Source organism: Phoenix dactylifera, chromosome 1 (assembly GCF_009389715.1).
Source record: "Phoenix dactylifera cultivar Barhee BC4 chromosome 1, palm_55x_up_171113_PBpolish2nd_filt_p, whole genome shotgun sequence".
NCBI classification, from domain to species: Eukaryota; Viridiplantae; Streptophyta; class Magnoliopsida; order Arecales; family Arecaceae; genus Phoenix; species Phoenix dactylifera.
In genome coordinates, this window is record NC_052392.1 from 29,399,078 (window position 1) to 29,420,575 (window position 21,498).

General features: G+C 39.1%; 1 protein-coding gene across 1 annotated transcript; it reads right to left on the reverse strand.

Moving 5' to 3' along the window:
- Positions 1–5,342: 5,342 nt before the first annotated feature.
- Positions 5,343–8,791, reverse strand: LOC103722414 (S-adenosylmethionine decarboxylase proenzyme-like). Its single transcript, XM_026810524.2, has 3 exons — positions 8,659–8,791; positions 7,646–7,662; positions 5,343–7,520 (listed from the first exon to the last, which is right to left on the reverse strand). Exons 1-3 carry the CDS (start codon positions 8,785–8,787, stop codon positions 6,455–6,457), a joined length of 1,212 nt encoding a protein of 403 aa, XP_026666325.2. The 5' UTR covers positions 8,788–8,791; the 3' UTR covers positions 5,343–6,454.
- Between the last annotated feature and the right edge of the window lie 12,707 nt (positions 8,792–21,498).

The following is a 21,498-nucleotide window of genomic DNA, read 5'->3' on the forward strand; positions in this document are numbered from 1 at the left end:
CTGTAAGACAAGCAACAGGTCCGAGTAATTTATTATTTTGCTGCATAAGATAAGCACTGTGATCTTCACTTGTTTGATAATTTACATTGGTATCAAAGCCATGATCTGCTTGTTTTCACCCTCATGGATGTGAATGAACGATTTCTTGTGCCATCATTTGCCTTTTGGATGAGTTTGTAATAAAAAATTTGCATAACTTATGTATTCGGATTTCTTATTTGAGGCTCCATTATGGCATATTTTTGATGAAACTCTTTACATGTTTATGTTCCTTATGATGTCAGTAACATGATACTAAACTATCTTGAAGTTTCATGCTCCATAGAGGGAAAAATTTGAAACATTTTTTTTTTGATTGCTCATATGAGGTTGAATGTTTCAAACTATTTTTAACATGATAAATGTTAAAAAAACAAATGATTTAATAGTTTGATAGAGGGTTTCAAGAGCTTCAAAACAACATATCATATGCGTAATTTGGACTTGAATTGAGTAAGTTATGGCTAATAGAATATGCGGTCGAGATAAGGCAAACCGAAAAAAAAAGTGCTAGAGGTTGAAGACGATAAACAATGGCATTCGCTCTATTTTTTTCTTCCCAAGTGGGAGAGCGGACGTCATGTGAGCATCGCACTCTATTTTTCCTATGTGGGAGAGCGTTGTGGCACTATAGACAAGTGGCCGATAACTTGTGAATATGGAACAGTGGCACTCACTCTATTTTTTTTCTTCCCAAGTGAGAGAGCAGATGTCATGTGAGCGTCGCGCTCTATTTTTCCCATGTAGGAAAGCATTATGGCACTGTTGACATGTGGCTAATGGCACTGTAGTGTTAGATGTATGCCCTAAAAGCCAATCTAGCTGATACATTACTTTTTCTAAGATATAGTTTTATACTTGATTTTGTTATTATTTAATAATATTGGGCATCTTTTCCATTCATATTGTGTATATGTCCATGAATCATCCAAGGAATTAATAAGATGATGATACATATTCTCAAAAGTTGAAAATTTGAGGTATGTGTCATTGGTGATTAATTCCTAAATGCTCTTGATCGATGGATCATCATGAAGATGGTGATTGATCCGATTAGTGCATAGATCGCTTCTTTTTTTGGATGGACGAGTCTCGGGTCGACAGTGTAGGGACACTGGAGTGGTAGTGCAGGTGCTTGTTAGAGAACAAGGGTACCGAGCGTGAGCAATGAAAGAAGTCACTTGGATGTCTATCCACTTGTCAGTAACTTACTTGATGCTGCAGTAGTATGACTGGTCTTTTGACATGCGGTGCCTCGGCTATTCACAATGAAGTTATTGTAGTTTGACTACACATATACATGGTCTCTAGCCATATAGACCATGTGGTACAGATTAGCTGCAGTAGGTTTACTGTAGGAGTAGAGTGTGCACCTACATGGAATCCATCGACGTTAGTAGATAAAGAGTGGTCCTATATAATTTATAAGACTGAGTTCGAAGGACCTCGGTCGGGGCAGTATGTACAGTGAAAAAAGAGTTTTCTACTATCGAACTAAAGTCGAATAAATCTTGATATATGACAGACGATGGGGTTTGATGAGTTGTCCATGACCTCCGTCTTGTCGAGATCCATGATAGAAGGACTGTATCATACGGTAACTGCACCTAGAGATTCATCTGCTCCATTCTGTTGGGTTGCCACTATATGCTGCTAGGTGTTACTGGTAGATAGTGAGACACACAGGGATTATCTTGATGGTCAATGATCCCTAGTGAGATGAGTTGGAATTGTTCCAACCCATTGAAAAGAGTTTCAATAATATTGTAATAGGGATCACAATATATCTCACTAGCAGACAAAATATAACCTATGAGATCACACACATGAGAGATTTTGATCGATCTGATGGTTAGATTGCGATTTGGAATCGCAATAGATCATGATTATCAATTTGATTGATAGTTGGTTTAACCCACTAAGAGTTAGTGAGTTAAAGAAGAAAGAATTGCAATTTGATTGATTCAATTGGGTTAAATGAATTGGGCTTGACCTTATTAGATAAGGTTTAAGAGTCTTACTTGGAGTAGGACTCCTAGAGTCTTAATTAGATTAGGACTGAAAATCTTAATTGGAGAAGAATCCAGATCCTTATTAGATAAAGATGAAGAATCTTAATTGCAATAGGACTCCTTATTAGATAAGAATTAAGAGTCCTAGAGTCCAAAATTGAGTCATGTTCTAAAAAAAAATCAAGAGTTATACTTGAGCCACCTAATCCTTCGTAGAGGAGGATTCATGCATGCAAAGAGGAGGGCCGCACGCCCTCCTTATTTTTCCTTTAATTGGCGTGCGTGAGCTCTTAAATTTTAGGAGCTCCACGCTTAGGGTTTAAGGGGGCGGCCTCTTCCTCTCCCCTACTATCCTTCTTCCGCAAGAAAAAGAAAAAGAAAGGGGCAGCCCTCTTTCTCTCCCTTTTTACTTTTTCTTCCTCTTGAGAGCAATCAAAAGTTGATTATTCGAGAAAGAACTTCATCCATCAAAAGTGATCATAGCACCCCGGTGAGATCTAGGTGCTTGGATCAGTCTATTCCTTGTATGGATATCTGTAGAGGTCGGACGCATGTGCGGCTTCAAGTGAACCTTTCAAGTTTTTCACGGTCATCAAATTACGGTAAAAATTTACCCGCGCAAGGTAAAAATACGATCTTTTCTTTTGTTTTAATTTAATCTATCCACGAACGATTTTTGAGATGAACAACCGTGCACGCATCTTCTGCTGCGATTTTTGTAGCATGCATGGTTTTCCAATAGTAGTATCAAAGCCATGGTTTCGTAAATTAAAATTAAGATTAAGATTAAACGCATGTTAGATCTGAATGTTTAAGGATTAAGCTTGCTGATATTTCAGCTTACTGATTTTTCTGCATGTTGATTTTTCTGCATGTCTTTGCCAGTAGTGCCATCCTCCCCGCAGGCTGTCTGTATGGGTGGGTTGTCCCTTGCTGCTACGTTCTGTTAGGCGCCGTAATCTGCGTTGATGAGATTACGAGCAATTAGAATCATGTCTTATATGATTAGCGGATCATATGATGACACAGTCAATTAAATATTCAGATCTGTGTTTTAATTCATGCATGAGATGCATGTGATGATAATCATTGATGAATCCCTTTGTTCTGCAATTTTCTGTGATGTTGTGTGATAACATGTAATTCAGAAATTCAGATGCCTGCGTGCATCTTGCATGGCCCATTAACCAAATCAAGTCTGCATCAATAACCGCTCTACTACATGACTAAAATAATAAAGCCTAAATAACCATATGATCACAAATTAATGGGCTTCTTAATATTCATTCAGACAAGTAACAAATTAAATTAAAATCAATTCATAATCAATGGAAACCTATTTTTATGATTAATTCCAACAGATGCAACTGTAATCTTGATTACCTTGTGAAGGCAACATGACTGCAGGTTAAAAAGAAACTCAAATTAGAAAACTGTGATTTTTTTTTTCAGCTTTAAAATGACCTACGGTCATTGTCAACCCGGTTTTGCAGCCATGAGCGTGCATTCAGGACTTTTTATGAGGTTTGCATGGATGGTTTATCCACGGAATTACCAGCTCCTGGCTCGCCATGGCCCTCATGAATCGTTTCAGCTTTATCAGTTATTGGTCGGGCAAAAGCCCAAGGTATTTATATTGTTTCTGCGAAGCTCTCTGAAGGGATTGACTTTGTTCTATATCCGAAAGTTAGTGGTTGCCACTGGATGTTCGTTTGACCTAGTAGTGTAATACTAATTTTTGTTGCCCGATACTGCCATGCCATGGATCTTGTTGAGGCTCATGTTACTCAAAGCAGCAATCCTGAGATAGCTTAAGCCTTTTACAAGGTTCTACATAAAGAGGTGGATGCATTCATGGGCCATAAGAACTCTGGTTATCATCATCTTATGCTAGGAACTAAGTGCCAGTCCCATTGTTAGTCTATTTCTGCTTAATACATCAAATTAACTTTGACAATCTGCTAATTTCTGACCCCATAAATATCTATCTATATATATATATAAAGAGAGTATTAAACACATGGGAGGCTGGTTTTTTATAAATGCCTTAATCTGAAATAGTCTAAATAAAGCTACTCTTCATGCGTGGCTCATATACAGTGGCACAAAATTCTAATATTATGTACTGACTATATAGTGATGACACATTAGTTTGGTCATGCAAAGGGATTCACATCATTGATTACTAATTTTTGTGCAAGGTCAATGTTGGAAATGTCTAGTTCTCTGCTATTGGAATGAAAAAGCTTAAAAATGCTAGCATTATTTGTAGTCTAAGTGACAATGATTCAGGTTATGACTGTTTTCAAACAGATACCTGAATATGAAAGTGGCAGAGGTGCGCAAGTAACTTCTAGGTGAGCTTCTTCAGAGCTCAAAAGTGTTTTAGTGTTACTCAGAACTCAAGCTTCATATTGGTCAGGGAGAACCAGGATTCAGCATTGCATCAAACCCCTGATGTCAATTTACTCAGATACTATGGAATCCAATTTACTCATGCATGATTTGTTTTCTTTCTCCTGGAAATTTAACAAGCTGTTTCAATTTTAGAGTCCCATTTTGGGCATGATTAGACTCCTTACCAAATTGATATGCACGTTTTAAGTTAAGTTTTCATGTATAATGAGCTAATCAGTGGTTGTTGTCTTTAGTTTGGCCTGATCAACAACTTGATATGAATTAGCTTGTGTTCATGAAGCCACAATATGGTTTTGTAATCTGTGATGTGCTGCGATCCCAGATATTTCAGAACAGGCAGCATGGCTTTTTCCATCTATATTCAGTATCAGTTTTGCATATTCTGGTATGCTACAAATTTTCTTTTACATCGAGATCCTTTAAAATTAAACATCTCAGATTTTCTTCTCACTGTTTTTATGAACATATACCTCGGATGTCTTTCTTTATTTGAACTTTCAGTTTAAACCCAAGACCCCTTCTTAGAGGTTATTTAGCTTCCTCTAATACATAAATCTAACTCCAACAGATTGCATCTGGTAGTTTTATTTTTCTGGCAATCTCTTTGTAGAGATTTACAGACAGGGTGGAGCAATGTGGCACTCACTTAGCACCATCAGAGGACTGATTCGGATTGAGAAAGTTTGCAGTGTTTTGTAGAGACCTGAGATGGTTGAGCAGACCAGAGATTCCAGATTACCGACAGATGTTGCATATTATTTCTTACTATGTTGTCAGAAAAGAGCTAGGCATGTAAGCCAAAACATTTATATTACTGCTAAACTGATCATCAATGTGCTAGAACATTTTGTGTCAAATTATTCAGAACTAAGTAAAGGCAATTAAAGTGTGGGAATGATCATAAAGTGGGATTATTTGGTCATGGAGCCCAGCAGAATCTGAACTAGATGTTGAGATTGTCATTGAATTCAGATATCTGATGAGAATGGAACTGCTGAATAGCAGATGTCATGGGATCTACACAAAACTGGTAACAGCCAAAATGTCCAATTGTTGGCCAAGGAGCCAATTCATGGACGAGTCTGAGTCACCTGTTTAAATGATCTCAGCGTGCAGGCCATCATAAGCAAATGATATAAACCTTTGTTCTGCACCAAACTTTTCAGAATTTTAACAAACCTAAACTACAGCCTTGCCCACAAGAATCCAAATCTCATTCAGCATAGAATTTCAGGATTGTAACTTCAGCCACAAACCATTTGATCGGTCCATCATTCCAGTTGGTTCTTAATTTCACTACAAACTAAAGTGGAAGAATCTCTCGCAGCATGGTTGTTACTAACTGGATGAGGTTTTTGAACATCAGAAATCAACCTGTGTCCATACGTGCATTCAGAGAGGAAGTAGGGTGGGTTTGAGATTTTGGTGCTTCTTAGGGTGTGCCATGTTGGAAAATGATCTGATGCCAATTCATGTTCATTCCCTTTCACACCATAATGTGTTAACTGCTATTGATCATCATACAGTTTTCTTATAGTGCTTTTCCCGAACGGAGAAGGAACCATCATAGAACAGAGAGACAAAGATAAATCCATATAGACACAATGCTGATGGTGATTGTGCATTATCCGTGCCATTCTGCAGTAACTTAACTAGCTGAATTTTTTGCCATATGAGTGAATGAAGAAGATAACACCATACCGTAAAACACAAGATCAACAGGATGAACACTTATCTTGCCACAATGCTAATCCACCATGATCACCAATGAAAAGAAAGAACCTATAGCAGCAACAAAAATCATTTCCCACTCAGACATGAGCTTGCTAGTCTAGTTTCAATTCACCAATTCAAATGCTGGTAAACACTGTACAGAGTTATATTTCCATGATATAAAGAGTTTCAGTGATAACCTGCATAGGATAATTCCCAAAAGAAACCCTACCAAAGACAATATGCAAGTCAGCATATACATGCAATGCAGTTCAAGCATTTGCCAGTTCCTCTTCTCCTCCTTCCCAGCAACCCTTAAGAATAGATCTTGGCGACCCACAATCACTGATCCTGAAACTCTGGAAAACCAAGCTACCCCCATTTCCAAGCTCCTGATAGCTTTTGGCCCCGCTGACATAACCTGCTATATCAAAGCCAGATCCCAATAAATATCCCTCACTGTCTGCATGAATCGCAACAGAGAGTTCCCTAGGTTGGAAACATGCCAAAACTCTTGCAATCAGTTGGCTCATGTTGACTGCTTCAGGGTCATAACCCATTGCTTCAAAGCTTGCATAGCTGAAACCATCTTCCGGCGTGACGTGAATTGTAGACATCGCAGGTCCTTCGATGGCATTCATGGAGTATCCGCAAGGGTCAAACTGAAAATCACATATCTCAGAGCCAGGGAGAATATTACTAATACCCGAAGCGATGGTCATCTTGGATGCTGAGTTGTGCTGGCTCTTGTAGAAGACTGAAGCAAGCTTCTTGTCCAATCCGGTCATGCACATTTCCACAGTGTAGAGTGGATGGTCTGCTGATTTAGCCGAGGCAGAGTAAACATGCCACTTCTGAGACTTAACCAGACTACTCATAACATACGCCTTGCTGCCCAGACCAAGCCTCCCGAAATGGCTGTCAAGGATGGCAACTTCTTCTGAGAAGCTGTGGTAGGGGAACGGCTGGGCTTGTGGAAATTTGAAGCTCCCATGGGTGTATCTCACAGATTTTACTGAGAGTGATAACTCTTTGGCTAGCTCAAGAATGGGAGGGACCGACGAGAGCAGCTTTGTGGTGCCACAGGTCTTAATGATAATCTTGTAAGAGTATATGAAGAGACTGGACTCTGATAGAACATAGGAGTCAACAATTTTGTTTGACAGTGATGCCACTATCCTGCATTCTGCCGGTTTCAGTATACCATCAATTTGGGCTCTGGAGAGAGATTGAAGGCCATTTCCACCAGGGTCAGCAAAGATGGATGGCTCGAAGAATGAGATTTCAAGTCGCTTTTCACAGCCCTCAAATCCTGGTGCAGAGATGGGCAAGGCCATCTCAATCCACTAAGGAAACAACTAGCTGCAGAATGAAATTAAAGGAAGATCAAGGGAGAAAAAGAACACTATGAGCAAATATAAGTTATTGGGCACCGAGGGAGACTACACATGGAGGGTCATCAGGAGGGCTTCCGAGCACACTGCACACAAAACACCAAGGAGCTAGCATTAGAGTTGAGAAGCAGATTGTAGTCATGTGGATTAGCCCAAATAAATATACAAAATATCAGTCAGCCAGAATTTGAATCTCCAAGTCCAACAGAATTCGATATTACTCTCCTGTCAAGGAAATTTAACTTCCAAAACTAATTTCTGGAAAATAAAATTCTATGAGAAAAGGCATCCAAATTTCAAGGACATTGGAATAGCAGTGAGAAGATTAGCACAAGTGGGATATAGTTCTTAATCTCTTAGGGAAATATGGTGGGGGCACCACAACCAGGGTTTGAACCCTGGACCTCTCCGAAATGGAGACGAGTGCCAACCAGCTGAGACAAGGCTGGGTTGGCCCGTGGTATGTTTCTTGTGATCATCTATTTGTATCATGTTGATTTGTTGTCCAGCCATATCACTGCCATAGAGTTATTTTTTCCATCAGTTTTCTGGGTAGGCATTTGCATCTCAGAAAACTCAGCTGTTAAAGATTCCAATTCTTCAAAAGTACGAGAAGGTATCAACTCTAACTTAGCGTCAACTTTGCCATATTTCTCTTCATTTACTAAATTTTATAAGCCTCAGGAGAGTGACATCTGAGACAACTTTCAAACACAATTTCAAATCAAAATCAACTTATTATTTTTAACTTATTATTTCAAATCAAAATCAACTTTTCGTAAACCCCAGGCAAAATTTTTGGTAAGTACCAAGAAAACCTTATAAGGTCCACAGGAATAGTATTAGCAGTTGGTAACCTCTGGACTTGAAGATGATCTGGTATTTCCTAAAGAAGTTCAACTGGAGCGGAAAACATATTTATCAGTCAACAGGAAGTCACATAATAGCTATCTACATGCATTAATTGATTACAAAAATTGACAAATAATCACTGCAAAATGTTTCTTACACAATATATCACAACTATAAGCATTAAAAATGGATATCATTTAGGAAATAGAAAGGAACACAGTTGAACATACGTTGGAATATGCAGCAGATCTGAACCTCTTGATGCCACCGTGGGGACGAATATCTTCAATGCTGTAGCCTAGAGGAGCTTCATAGTGTAAATATTTATTACTCAATTCGTCACCATGTTTTGCCTCCATTAAAACATTCAGTCTTGCCTGGAGAAGTCATCAACCAAAAAGGTGAAAAAGTAAAGAATATTTCAGGATAGAAACTATGGGCAAGGAATCAAAAATTAAATTAGAGAGGCTTCCAATGAGTTTACAGAAGTAACTCACTAAAACCCAACCACATATTTCTATTGGCAAACACAAGAAAAATCATGAGATAAGGAGCAAGACAGAGCAGCACTGCAATAGGAATGTTTCTTCTGCACTTGGGTGATTAAATGATACATTACAAAATATAAATTAGTTTCCACAATATAAATCATCCCCATAACTTCTCTAAATCAGAGTCTGCTACAATATAATTTGATGTCACATCAACTAGGAAACAGGAAGTATTTTTAGACTTGCCAAAATATTTTCCTCTCTGTTGGCTTTTCAATGATCAATAGCAATGAATTCTTTATATAAAACGGCATGCTCATAATAATCAAGAAGAGACCAAAGAATATCAAGAAAAAGGAAGAGATGCATCATATTTCATACGTGATGGCAATGAAGATATTTACAATGAATCAGTAATGGCTAATTGCGACTTCTAGTTACAGTCAAAAATACCATTAGAAATAAATACTAATGGGATAAAACAAAGAGCAATCGTTGATATGGGCCAAAATCACCAGCCATTATTCTCTCTCATGCAAAATAAGTTATCATCAACATGTTCTCATTAGAAATTTATCCCATACAACGTACTCATACAACAAATGACCATTTGATTCTTTATTTCAATTAACGATTTCATAGAAGTGTAACGATATAGGACCTCACTCAAAAAAGCTAGCCATGAGGTATTGTTTCAATTCTTGACCTTGTATAACTATCCAGGATCTTCCAATGAATAGTTAGAAGATATCTTAAGTTCCGACATCCTCGTCAGGCTAAGGTTTCAAATTCAATTAGATTCAATCACAAACACACCAATCCCATTTTAGCCCTAGTATTCTCACCAAGTTAAGGATCCAAATCTATTTAAATCCAATCACAAATACACAACATTCAGCCATGGTTAGCCTCAAATAAGCTCGTGTTGCAGTATCCCTAATCTACATAAGCTATGGGCTGATTCCACTTTGATATCATTTGTAACATCTTAGGACCTCATCCAACAAAGCTAGCCCAAAGGCATTACTTGGGTTCCTTGGTTCATCAAATAGTTGATGTGGGACTAAAATGGGTCCTCGGAGAAAGAAAGAAAAATTTGCATCGAAGAGACAAAAGTATCAAACAACCTGTCTTTCCACTCACAAGAAACTTTTGCTTTTTTGAGAGGATTTTCCTCTGAAAACTTGGTATGCTCAAAACTACTGCATAACAAACCTAGAAAAATACATCATATTACACATAAAAATTTTAAAAAAGAAAATAAACACTAATGAGAGGGGGTAAACCGGGATCATAAGTTATCATACCAATCTATGCTAAAACATTTACCATGCAAGATTTATAAAGATTGACAGATAATGTAAAAGTTCTCCATGCAGGACAAGCAAAAAAGATCTAAGCTTAAAGAACAAAAGAACGAGATGTTGGCATAATCGCCAAAGCTTCCAGTAAACCATAAATCAAGAATTCTTCAAAAGATCAAGAAATTCAAAGAAGAAAAAAGCGAAGCCGAGAGATCACCTCAAATAGAGAGAAAACCAGAGCCCGTAGAAGCGCAGCAACTCTCGGTGGAAACCAAGAATCCTGTGAGGAAGAAGAAGAACGAAGGAGAGACGATTACTCCAAGGCCTAGGGCCACTTGGTTCTTCTTCGACTCGTGTTTAAAGAGAGGGGTACCCTATGCAATTTATAGTACTGCATAGAATGGACTCCTTGCACTTCGACACTGAAGATTGTTATAATCACGTAAGTGCCACTCCTAGTCTAGGAGTCCTTGAGTCTTATGGAATCTTACGGCATCACACTTTCTTGTTATTGGTCTGATGAGCTGCAAGGCAATGAATCATCAAATATCCCTGTGGATTTATAACTTGGAATGCATTTAGCTTGTCATGAAAATCTCAATAAACAATTCAAGAGTTATGTATTGCCAAATTGGTTTTGTGTACCCGTAATGTCTCTTGTTTTTCTACGAATGGTTTTCAGCAATCGCTATCCTTGTTTCAGACAAGCCACATGTTCAAAGAAGCAAATTCATCATTTTAATAGTTGATTTGTTTGCATTGCCAATTTATAACTTGTGCATCACCATTCCTCATGCATGACACCAAATAAAAGCAAGCAAATTAAATCACTTCACAAAGGCATTGATCGATAGCGTTTATAGAAATTACGGTGCCTCTGCGACAAAATTTGCTAAGTTTACTTTATGGTTTTGTTTCTGCTTTATATTTATGTTTATGTGTGTTTCTTTATAATTATTATCATCATAAAATTAAGAACAAACCCATGATCACATCAAATAACCTATAATTGGTCCATCATATGGGATCCTCTGGCATTCTATTAGGTCCATTTTGGTCTTTTCCACTATTATAATTGTGGACTAAGCTGCACCACACACGTAAACGTGCATGCATTGCGTTCCATACTATTTATTCCATCATGGAAGGCCTTAGCTTGGAGATCTCAATGGCATCCAAACTAGGTCATGAGTTCGATTCTGCTGCCCTGCCAGAACTCTTTAAGGCCAGTCCTCAACAATGATTATTATAATCATAATTTAAGCTCCATCTAATAATACATTGACACGTAGGCATGAATGTTTTCATGTTAACCAGTGCCAGCAAAGCATCAGAAGGTCACTGAGACAGGGATTATGTGTATCTGAGTCAGACCCACCAAACATCTGCCAAAGTTTATGGATGTGGATGCTCCCTCTTTAAAAGATTAACCTTCACCACCTTCTAAACGTCAACATTATTATATATATCTTAGCTCTCCACAGCACATATTGTTGGAGTCAAATGTTTAGATGATTAATTAAACATAAAATCAGCTAGTTGATGAAGTGCATTAGCATTGATTAATATAGAGAGAAGAATATAAAGCCAAAAAGAAGCTAAACTCCAAACATACGGGGATTCCTTCTGATCCCTATGTGATGTTAGCTAAGGATACCACCAATAATAACACCATTTTACTTCTCAAATCTTATCTCGTCTTGAGCTTACAATGACAGGACAAAAATAATCTCATGCCCTAAACACATGTTTCCGTCTTTTACTTTGTGGTCTTACCACCATTTTACTTTTCAAATCTTATATCGTTTTGAGCTTGTGAACATAGAATAAAACTAATCTCATGCGCTAGGCACTTGATTTTATCTTTTATTTTGTGGTCTTACCACAAAGCTCATGACATTTGGTATGAGAAACAAGATGTGGCCATACGCTTGGTAAGATTACAACCAAAGATGTCATGCAATATTGCACAACAAATGTGGGACTGAAAACAAACCTCCATAGGTGGAAATTCTATCACCAATAGCATCACATAGCTATATGGGTCCAAATCCAATCTCAAACATTATGGTTGACTAGTGATCAACCCTAAAAGAGTCCATGACCACTAGTCACATATGGTCATGGGTTGGGTTCTTACTTTGGTAATGATCATAGACCTTAGCTAAAATACTAACCCGAAGATATTACCCGAGTTTTTTGGCCTTATATAAGCTCCCATGATTTTTTCGACACACGATCGATGTAAGACTAAATATATTCCCAAAGATATTACTTGAGAATTTTATAAGTTCATGGTTTTCTATGTACCCTTCGATATGCTTTTTTAATGAAAGAGTAGGAGCTTTAAAAAAGAAAAAGAAAAAAGAAATACATTTCCAATCAACTATAGCAAAACTTACGTCTTCTTGAGCTGATAAGCAACCATTTACTTTTTTCTCCATTAAACAACATAATTTCCAATTCTCATTCTATATCAAAGTTAATGAACAATAATGAATTGGTGAAATGGAGCTTGTGATCTCTATCAATTAATTGGCAATGGAAGACATTAGATAAGATAATGAATGCAACAAAAGAGTGAAAACTATAGCATACTCTATATGGTAGAGGTATATGAAAGGCTGAGCAAATCTCAGCTGAGTTTTGATCATTTTTAATGAGTTTTTGAGTATAGACCCTCCTAAATATGCAATATCAGCAATATCCTTACAAAGTTACTATTTGTATATACATTCATAATTTTTTCTTCTTGCATATCTACTTATTAAGGATATTTTAGCAGTTCAAGTTTAAACTACTCATTTCTTAACGATGTTAGATGGCATGGATATATATGTAAAAAAAAGAAAGAAAATGAAAGTTATAGATATAAAATAAGTATTTTATAAGGGTATACATACAAATAGTAACTTCGCAATCATATTCGTGCAATTTTATATATTTAAGAGAGTATATACTTAAAAAACGCTTAATCTTACGAGTTACATGTCAGTATAAGAATCTAGGTCGAAGATTTATATCTCCTATACAATTGCTCATTAAAATTCATGAGGGAACTATTTAGACTTAATCACTGCTTATTGGTAGATCTTCTTGTTTGTAACAATTGTAAAATCTGCAAGGTAGGAATCTAGGTAGAATACTTATATCTCCTATACAATTGCTCATTAAAATTCATGAGGGAACTATTTAGACTTAATCACTGCATATTGGTAGACCCTCTTGTTCGTAACAATTGTAAAATCTTCAAGTTAAGAATCTAGGTAGAATATTTATATCTCATACACAATAGCTCATTTAAATCTGCGATGGAACAACTTAGACTTCATTACCTAAAGCTGCTTATTGGCAGACCACTTGGTTGTAACAACTATACTATAAGAGGCAGTGGTTTTCCTCCTATAATCATGATTCCCATCAGAGTTTCAAGATGTACAAGATCATCCAAAATTATCAGGGCACATGACATGGCACGGCTGGCAAATTAGAGTGCAGTGTAGAGTAGTTTTGAATTTTGAAATACAAGTTTTTAATTTGAAAGTTTAAATGTTGAATTTGAAATCTAGATGGAGCTTGGCTTTGATTGTATATGGGCTTGGATTGGGCGAAAGCAGATCAAACTTTTGGAACAAGGTAGATGTTATGTGGGTTGGTTTCAATTGTGTTTGGGCCTAGATGTTATGTGGCTGCCTCTTTTCTTTTTCTCTCTCCCTCACCCTGTGTCTTTTTTTTTTAATTCTTTACTTTTTTTCGTTAGGCTTTATTTGTCTCATTTCATATCACATTCTTTTGCAAGCGGACTACCTATTTACATCAAAAATTTGATTGACTCCACTATCAAACAATTGATGAGAATCATGTGGTCCAACTTAAAAACAGTTCGAAGTGATCGTCTACAAACTCATATATAACACAATGCAAAAAATAAGCATGAGATTTATGTGAATTCTAGATAATAAATAAAACATGTATGAAAGAAACCATTACTATCGCATGGATAGAATTGCAACAAATTAACACTAGATTAAATCTTGCAAAAAATTTTCATTTATAAATGAGGATTTGCTTGATGCTTGAAATCATCTACATATTGGAATTCAAAAAGTAAGCAAAAGATAAGATATTGGTGGATACCGAAATATAAAATTTAAGCTACTGTTTCCTATTTTTTTTGGGGCTATAGTAATTTCTTCATTTTATACGATATTGTTGATCCCTATTATTGGTCTAAAATTTGGATAACTGGGGTGTGCTAGAAATCGACTAGCAATCTGAAATCAAGGCAAACATCTTCTACAACTTGGACTGACTTGTCTGACAAATCCCTTGGTACTTCTTCCTATTTACAACTGCTGAGTGCATTTGGTGTATTGTTTCAAGAGCGGCTGCTCGTTGGTAATTCGTGCCGTGGATGCTAGCTCCACGGCTAACTAAATATAGTGCTATAGGATTGCTCTTGACCTAGGGCCGGCTCGAGCCTTAGGCGACTGAGGCGGTCGCCTAAGGCCCCCGGCCCCAAAGAAGGCCCCCGCGGCCGCCGCGCCGCGTCGCTGCCCAAAGAATACCCCGCTGTGCTACACCGCAGTTTTTATGGCACTGACGGCAGTGGCACTGTAGCAGTAGCTACCGGCCTACCACCTATGACAATGAATGGGCGACACTGGTGAGGTAACAGGCTACGACAAGACAACGGACGAGTCTCCCCCCTTCTCAGCTTCTCTGCCAATGCTCTTCTTTTTTTTTTCGAACTCTTCTCGGCTTCTTCTCTCCCCCCCCCACCCCCACTCCCCAGACCCCCTTCGGCCCTTCCCTTCTCTGACTTCCTTCTCATCAGTCATCCCGAGCGGCGGCGATCGAATCCATCCACCCTTCGCCCCTTCGGAGTCCGGAGAGAAGTCGATTGATCAACAAATCAAGTCCTCCTCTCCTCCGCTCTAATCCTCATTCCTCCATTCCTCCTCTCGATCTCGTCATTCGTCTCCGGTTCCAAGAAGGTAAGAACCCATCATCCCGCGGCTCCATTCCTCCTTCACGGCTTCACCTTCTGTTTGTTTTGGTTCTGCCGTTCCGGTTCTAGACCTTGACGGCAGCCACCTCCCGGCTCCCGATCGACCGGACCACAAGCTGGTAAGCCCTAAGGCCCCTAACTCCTAAGCCCTAAGGCCTCCTCCCCGGAAGCCGGAAGAGTGAAGACCTTCTTCAGCTCTTCCCCGGTTGATTTAATCCTGCATTTTGAACCAATTTTATTTGGATCGACTGATCCTTTTTAATCTGACATATGAAAGAGTACATGTAACTAGAGTATATTAATTTTATCTGAATAGGGAACTTGGTAATTATCATTTGTTTGAGGCTATTTTGGGTAAAAATGGAATCCTACTGAGAATTATCATTTCCACTATCCCTGCAAACTTTGATCGTTTGAGAAAAGTGCTCATACTTGTATGCTCATAGTTCCATTTTCTGTCTTTACTTGGTTTGCTTTTTGTTGCTGAAAATTCATTAGCATTGCATTGGTTCTAGGGGAGTCTTTATTCATTGATAACTGAACACCTGTCTTACCGATCAACAAGAGATGACCTTAATAGCTTCTGCTCTGAGCCTCTCGCCTATCATTTTCATTATTGATTGGTATTATTCAATCCATATGATGGAAATTTAGTTCTCATCTTTCCATTTTACCAGCTGATTGTCTCATGTCCAGCTACTTGTTTAGATAATAATGCAATTACTTCATGCTTTGTTAGAAGAAGGATTTTATGATAACGCTTGATTGTAGCTCATTTGCTTGAATATCTTCCTCTGCCCCCCAATCTCCCCACCCCCCAACAAAAAAAAAACACAAAAATATAGGCATTGGTCCATATGTGCAATCAAATTTTAGAACTTCTGAAAGAGTGTGTAATTAACTGTATGATTGTTCAGTGTTGCTCCTTGTATTTCAGCCCCGGGTATTAAGCTTGGCATTAAGCATATGAAAGCTTGTTGCCTGCTGTAATTTCTAGGACATGATTTCATTTTAAAAAAAGGGTTTTCAGTTGCTGAATTTAGGCATATTCAGATATCTAATTTAGGCATCTGTCTGTTGTTTATTGATCTGTTGGGGCAATTTATAATTACTTCCAAGGACTAGCTTAACTTGTATTCTCTGTTTTTCTGTCTGCTTATATTATTGATAATTTGATACTCTGTTGTTCAAGCCATAGTTTCTTTCTTTCCATTATTCAAAAAGGCAAGCTGGAAGTAGTAGGAATTTTTTTTTACAACATAGGACTTTATTCAGAAAGCTAGTAGCTACAAATGCTGAAATGAACAATCAATAATAACAACGCCAAAACGCATTAAATGGTTAAATGTAGTAGCACCTCCCCAGTCCCCAGACTGCCTATGAACTGTTGCCAAGTATGTCCCAAGAGGAGACCACCGGACAAAACTCTCTGTCCAACTCAAAAGTTTGATTAGCAATTTTGCATCTCAAAAAGCTAGACGGATTATTTTTTAAAATTTTTTTAAAATATTTTGCACTTATTAAAAAATTATTTTTTAAAAAAAGGCCTCTCTTGGTGAGTTCGCCTTAGGCCTCCAAATGCATTGGGCCGCCCCTATCTTGACCCTATTAATAATGTTGACCAATGTGGACTTTCTACAGTCGACAGTAGAGTAGGTATATATGCTTAACACGCTGACCAAGCCATGTTGAGCTGGGAGATCAGATTTCCAGTCATGGGTCTAAAACTATGTAAAATTCCCATCTTAATTCTATTTTAATTAGATGGGGGCTGGAGATATCAACTAGTCAATAATTTGATATTGCATTGTGATCCTTAATAGATATCACATTGTTAAACACAGCTCAACTGCATACATGTACCTCGTCGCACCAAAGTATCATGTTATACTACGCATGACACAATAGATTATTGGACAAGATGGCTTCAAAAGAGAAGTGTTGATAATGTAATTTCACATATAAATTTATTTGCACACATTCTTGAAGTAACAACTATTATTATCTCTTCCGAATCCACGTAAAAACAACAATGTATGAGGACCATAGAAAAGAAATTCACTGCGGGAATCATCCAATGAAATATAGTCTTTCTAAAAGAGAATCCAAGATAGACTCGTGATGGACGGGCGAATTAACTCAAAGTCGAAATAATTAAAGATTTTTTTTTCAAAACATAGAGAAGAGCAAAACTCAAGTCCAACTCAAAGGCGGTGATTCCTTAGTCCACCGGATAGGGGTTGCTGTCAGGTACGGTTGGGTTTGACCACCTCTCAACCCCAACATACACCATTTAGTTTTCTGCTTTGTGTGTGCGTGGGTTGGGGTACCAGCCCAAAAATCAGGTTAGGTCTACGTATGATGAGTTTCACAAGATACACTACTCCATGAGTTATGTTAAGAACATAATATTCATTATGATTTTTATCAATTAGTTTGGATTGAGCATAGTTTGAATTTTGATTTAGGTCCCTAGTGGATTTTATTGTTGGATAAACTCAATTTCTTTGATACTCGATCACAAAATAATTAACTAATGAAACAAAATTAAAAATAATTTAAAAATCAAATTGAAAAGATTACAAGAATAAAGCTATACAGTATATATACTAGATAAATTATTGAGTCTACGACCAAGCTAGTAATCTCTAGTAATTATAGCATGAGACTTGGGTGCAAATATATCTTTATCGGGATTTGAAGAGTTAGAAGTATTTGGAGAGGCCTACACGCAATTATGCAAGCATAGCCTAAAGGCTGCTCTAGCTAAAAAGCAAAATAAATATTGGGTTCAAATTAGATCATATTTGAAAATCTATTTCATATTCTATCATCATGTGATTTTTCTTTATTTTATTTATGATTTTTTAAGTATATACCTTTCTACATATATGAAATTATGTGAATATTTTCGTAGCATTGCTAGTTGCATGTACGCGATGGCTGGGACGCGATGCTGGGAGGAGCGGATCCGTGGATGATGAATATGGACGGGAGAAGAGGCTGGGATGCTGGGATTTGGGGGAGAATCACGGGCGGCTGGGACGCTGCAGATGGGATTTGCTGGCTAAAGAAGAAACGGATGTGGCCTGGAACGGACGGAAGAGGCTGGGAGCGTGAAGAGGGCAGACGCGATCAACGAGGGTTCACGAGCGGCTGGGCGCGATGCTGGGAGGAGCGGACGGTCGGCTCGCAAGTGGCTGGATCTTAGGAAGGGAGTTGATCATGTGGATCCGGATGGACGTGGGAGCTTCATGGTATGCTGTGACTTGATGTTTGGGCTCACGCGTGATCTCATGGGATGAGATACGTGGAGACTGATTTGAAAGGATGTGGACGGTTGGTGGGACTCCACTGTTAGTTTCCTTACTCTATGTCTTCAAACCAGGCTCAGTTCTGTGATTCTTGGATGGTTGGTGGGAATCCATCATATTCCTTCTTGGATTTGGTAGCTCTTCGAGAGGCGAATTCGGAAGCAGGGAACGTGGGAGATGGGCTGATATGCGTGGGCTGGATGGGAAGTCGTTCGGGGGCAAATGTGGTTGACCAGGTCATTGGGCCTGCGCTATTTGTACCAAATGCGCATTTAAACTTTAATTTATAATAACCTGTGCCAAACAAAAATATAATATTAAACCAGTGAATTTATCATTATATGTTAACAATAATATTCATTTAAGCAGTATGTAGATCGCACTTTTGTGCTCTCATCAGCAGTCTAAGGCCTACAGCAGACAATGGCGCGGCCAACCCAACCGGAATTCGGCCAGCACAACCCCCATTCTCAGTCACCGGCACACCATATGTTTGAGGACTCCCAAAACTAAGCTCTCTCGAGATCCCTTCGAGACCCCAATCCAGAGAGAAAAGGATGCGCCAACCTTCCGAAGATTGAGCCCACTCGAATTTCTTCTAGTAGCCAACCCTAGAAATTCCTCAAAGAGCATACTCTTGAGATTAGAAGACCGAGCGCACTCGAATTTCTTTTGGTAGCCAACCCTAGAGATGCCTCGGAAAACATACTCTTGAGATGAGAAGATCGAGCCTACTCAGATTTTCTCTAGTAGCGAAACACAGAGATGCCTTCGAAAGAATAATCTGGAGATGAACGGAGGCACTGACCTCTGAAAGACCGAGCTCACTCGAATTTCCTCTGGTAGTCAAACCTAGAGATGCCTCTAGGAGCACACTTCGAAGACGAACGGAGACACCAACCTCCCAAAGATCGAGCCCACTTGAATTTTCTCTAGTAGCTAACCCTAGAGATGTCTCGAGGAGCATATTTTCGAGATAGAAAGATCGGCTACTGCATCGAAGGCTCGACAGGTCAAGCAACCTCTTCAGGTCAAAACCGGCTGCCGCGCTAAAGGTTCAACAAGTCATGCGACCTCTTTAGGCCCATAATGATCCAAAAAAGAGAACCGGCTGCTGCACCGAAGGCTTGGTGAGTCAAGTGACCTCTTTAGGTCCATAAAGATCTGAGTAGGAGAATCGACCTCCGCTCCAAAGGCTTGGTGAGTCAAGCGACCTCTTCAGATCCATAATGACCTATATAGGAACCGGCCGCCGAACTGAAGGCTCAGTGAGTCAAGCAATCTCTTCAGGTCTATAATGACTCAAGTAGAAGAACTGACCGCTACGCCGAAGGCTCAACGACAAGAAAAAATCGAAGTTGGGTACTCCAAAAAAAAAAATCTGCTTTCAATATCTTCTGGTACATATATTAATCTTGGCAGAAACCGAGCAAAAAGAGTTACAACCAAAGGTCGAAGCTTGCAATGACGACTGGACTCAAATAAAGAGCAAATAATAACACAACACAAATCAAGGCCAAAGTTAGGTACTTGGAAAACTCCTCGCTTTCATTAAAGTTGTATCCTTTCACACTGATCCCAATAGAGACCAAACAAAATGAGGCACATCAAGCTCGGCTCACTCGAGCAAAAAGAAAAGCAAGCAAAAATAACATGGCGAAAGACTTCATTCTTCGCCCTTGTCCCATCAAAGTCGCCGCCTTCACCAGTGTCGCCATCATTGATATCGAGGATGGAGAAGCTCATCCCCAAGAAAAGCTGCAGAGCTTGAGCTCGGCATGCTTCGATGCCCTTCTTAAAGGCATTAGCCGTAGTCTCCGAGGCCTCTTCTGAGAACTCCTCTGAGGTGCAGTTCTCTTCGACTACTCCCATGACCTTCGCCTTGGCGTGAAAGGCATGCTCCCTGGCCTCGGCAACCCATCAATTAGTCTCACTGGCCCATCGCTCGGCCTCCTCGACCTACCGCCCGACCTCGTCAGCCCATTGCTTGGCTTCAGTTCCCCGTTGTTTAGCCTCTTGGGCCCTCTATTCAGCTTGGGACAGCTTCATAGAAAGGTCCGTCGCTCTTTGATCTGTAGTTTGAGGGCCATCCTATTCACAGACAGTTGGGCCTTCTTCAACCCTGCCTGGGGCCGTGCGGTCGAAGTGCCGGCTTCCACCGACCTGGACTCATCCTTGGCTAACTTAGCCTTCGCCTCGGCTACCATGGTCTTTGCCTTGCACAGCTCGGCCTGCTCAAAGGCTGCTTTCCATATCCCCTCAAGCATCGAACTAAGCTTTATAGACCTCTCGGCTTAGCCACTCTGTCTCGCTGACCGCATGGGAGCAAGGAATAAGAGTCAGTAACCAAAGTGAAGGGCCACATGAAGGTCTCGCCCTTAATCGAGGTAACTACTCAACTTCCATCACTCAAACCAGAGTATTGTTCGGCCTTGAAAGTGGAGGGCAAGTGGTGAGAAAATTACTGGATTAAATAGAGAGGTATGTTTGGAAAATCACTTAAACAGGGGAGTATTTTAAAAAAAATCAATTTTTAATGTAAATTTGACCAAATAAGATTTGAATATTGGAAGAAGAGCCAGGATTAAATTTCAGAAAATTAGGATATTCCTATTCCCCTCTAATATTGGAATAAAAATGCAACTCCATAATTGCAATATGGGAGTCATTTATTTCCATTTCTCTCAACAACCAAACATAATGCGTGATGGATAACTCTTCTAAACATCCCACGCGTGAGGTGTCCCTCATCTCACCCGACTGCAGTGTCTCCCATGCTGTTTCTCCCGCTCCATCCTCAAAACCACAACAACAACGTCCCCAGGTGGATAGCCGTAATGTCAAGGATCCAAACCTTTCCTCCAGCCCCGCCGGTCGAAATCTTGAAACCCCCGGCGTACCAAACATGCATGTCTGGTTAGGTGACTAACTTTATGGCTAGTTCATAATT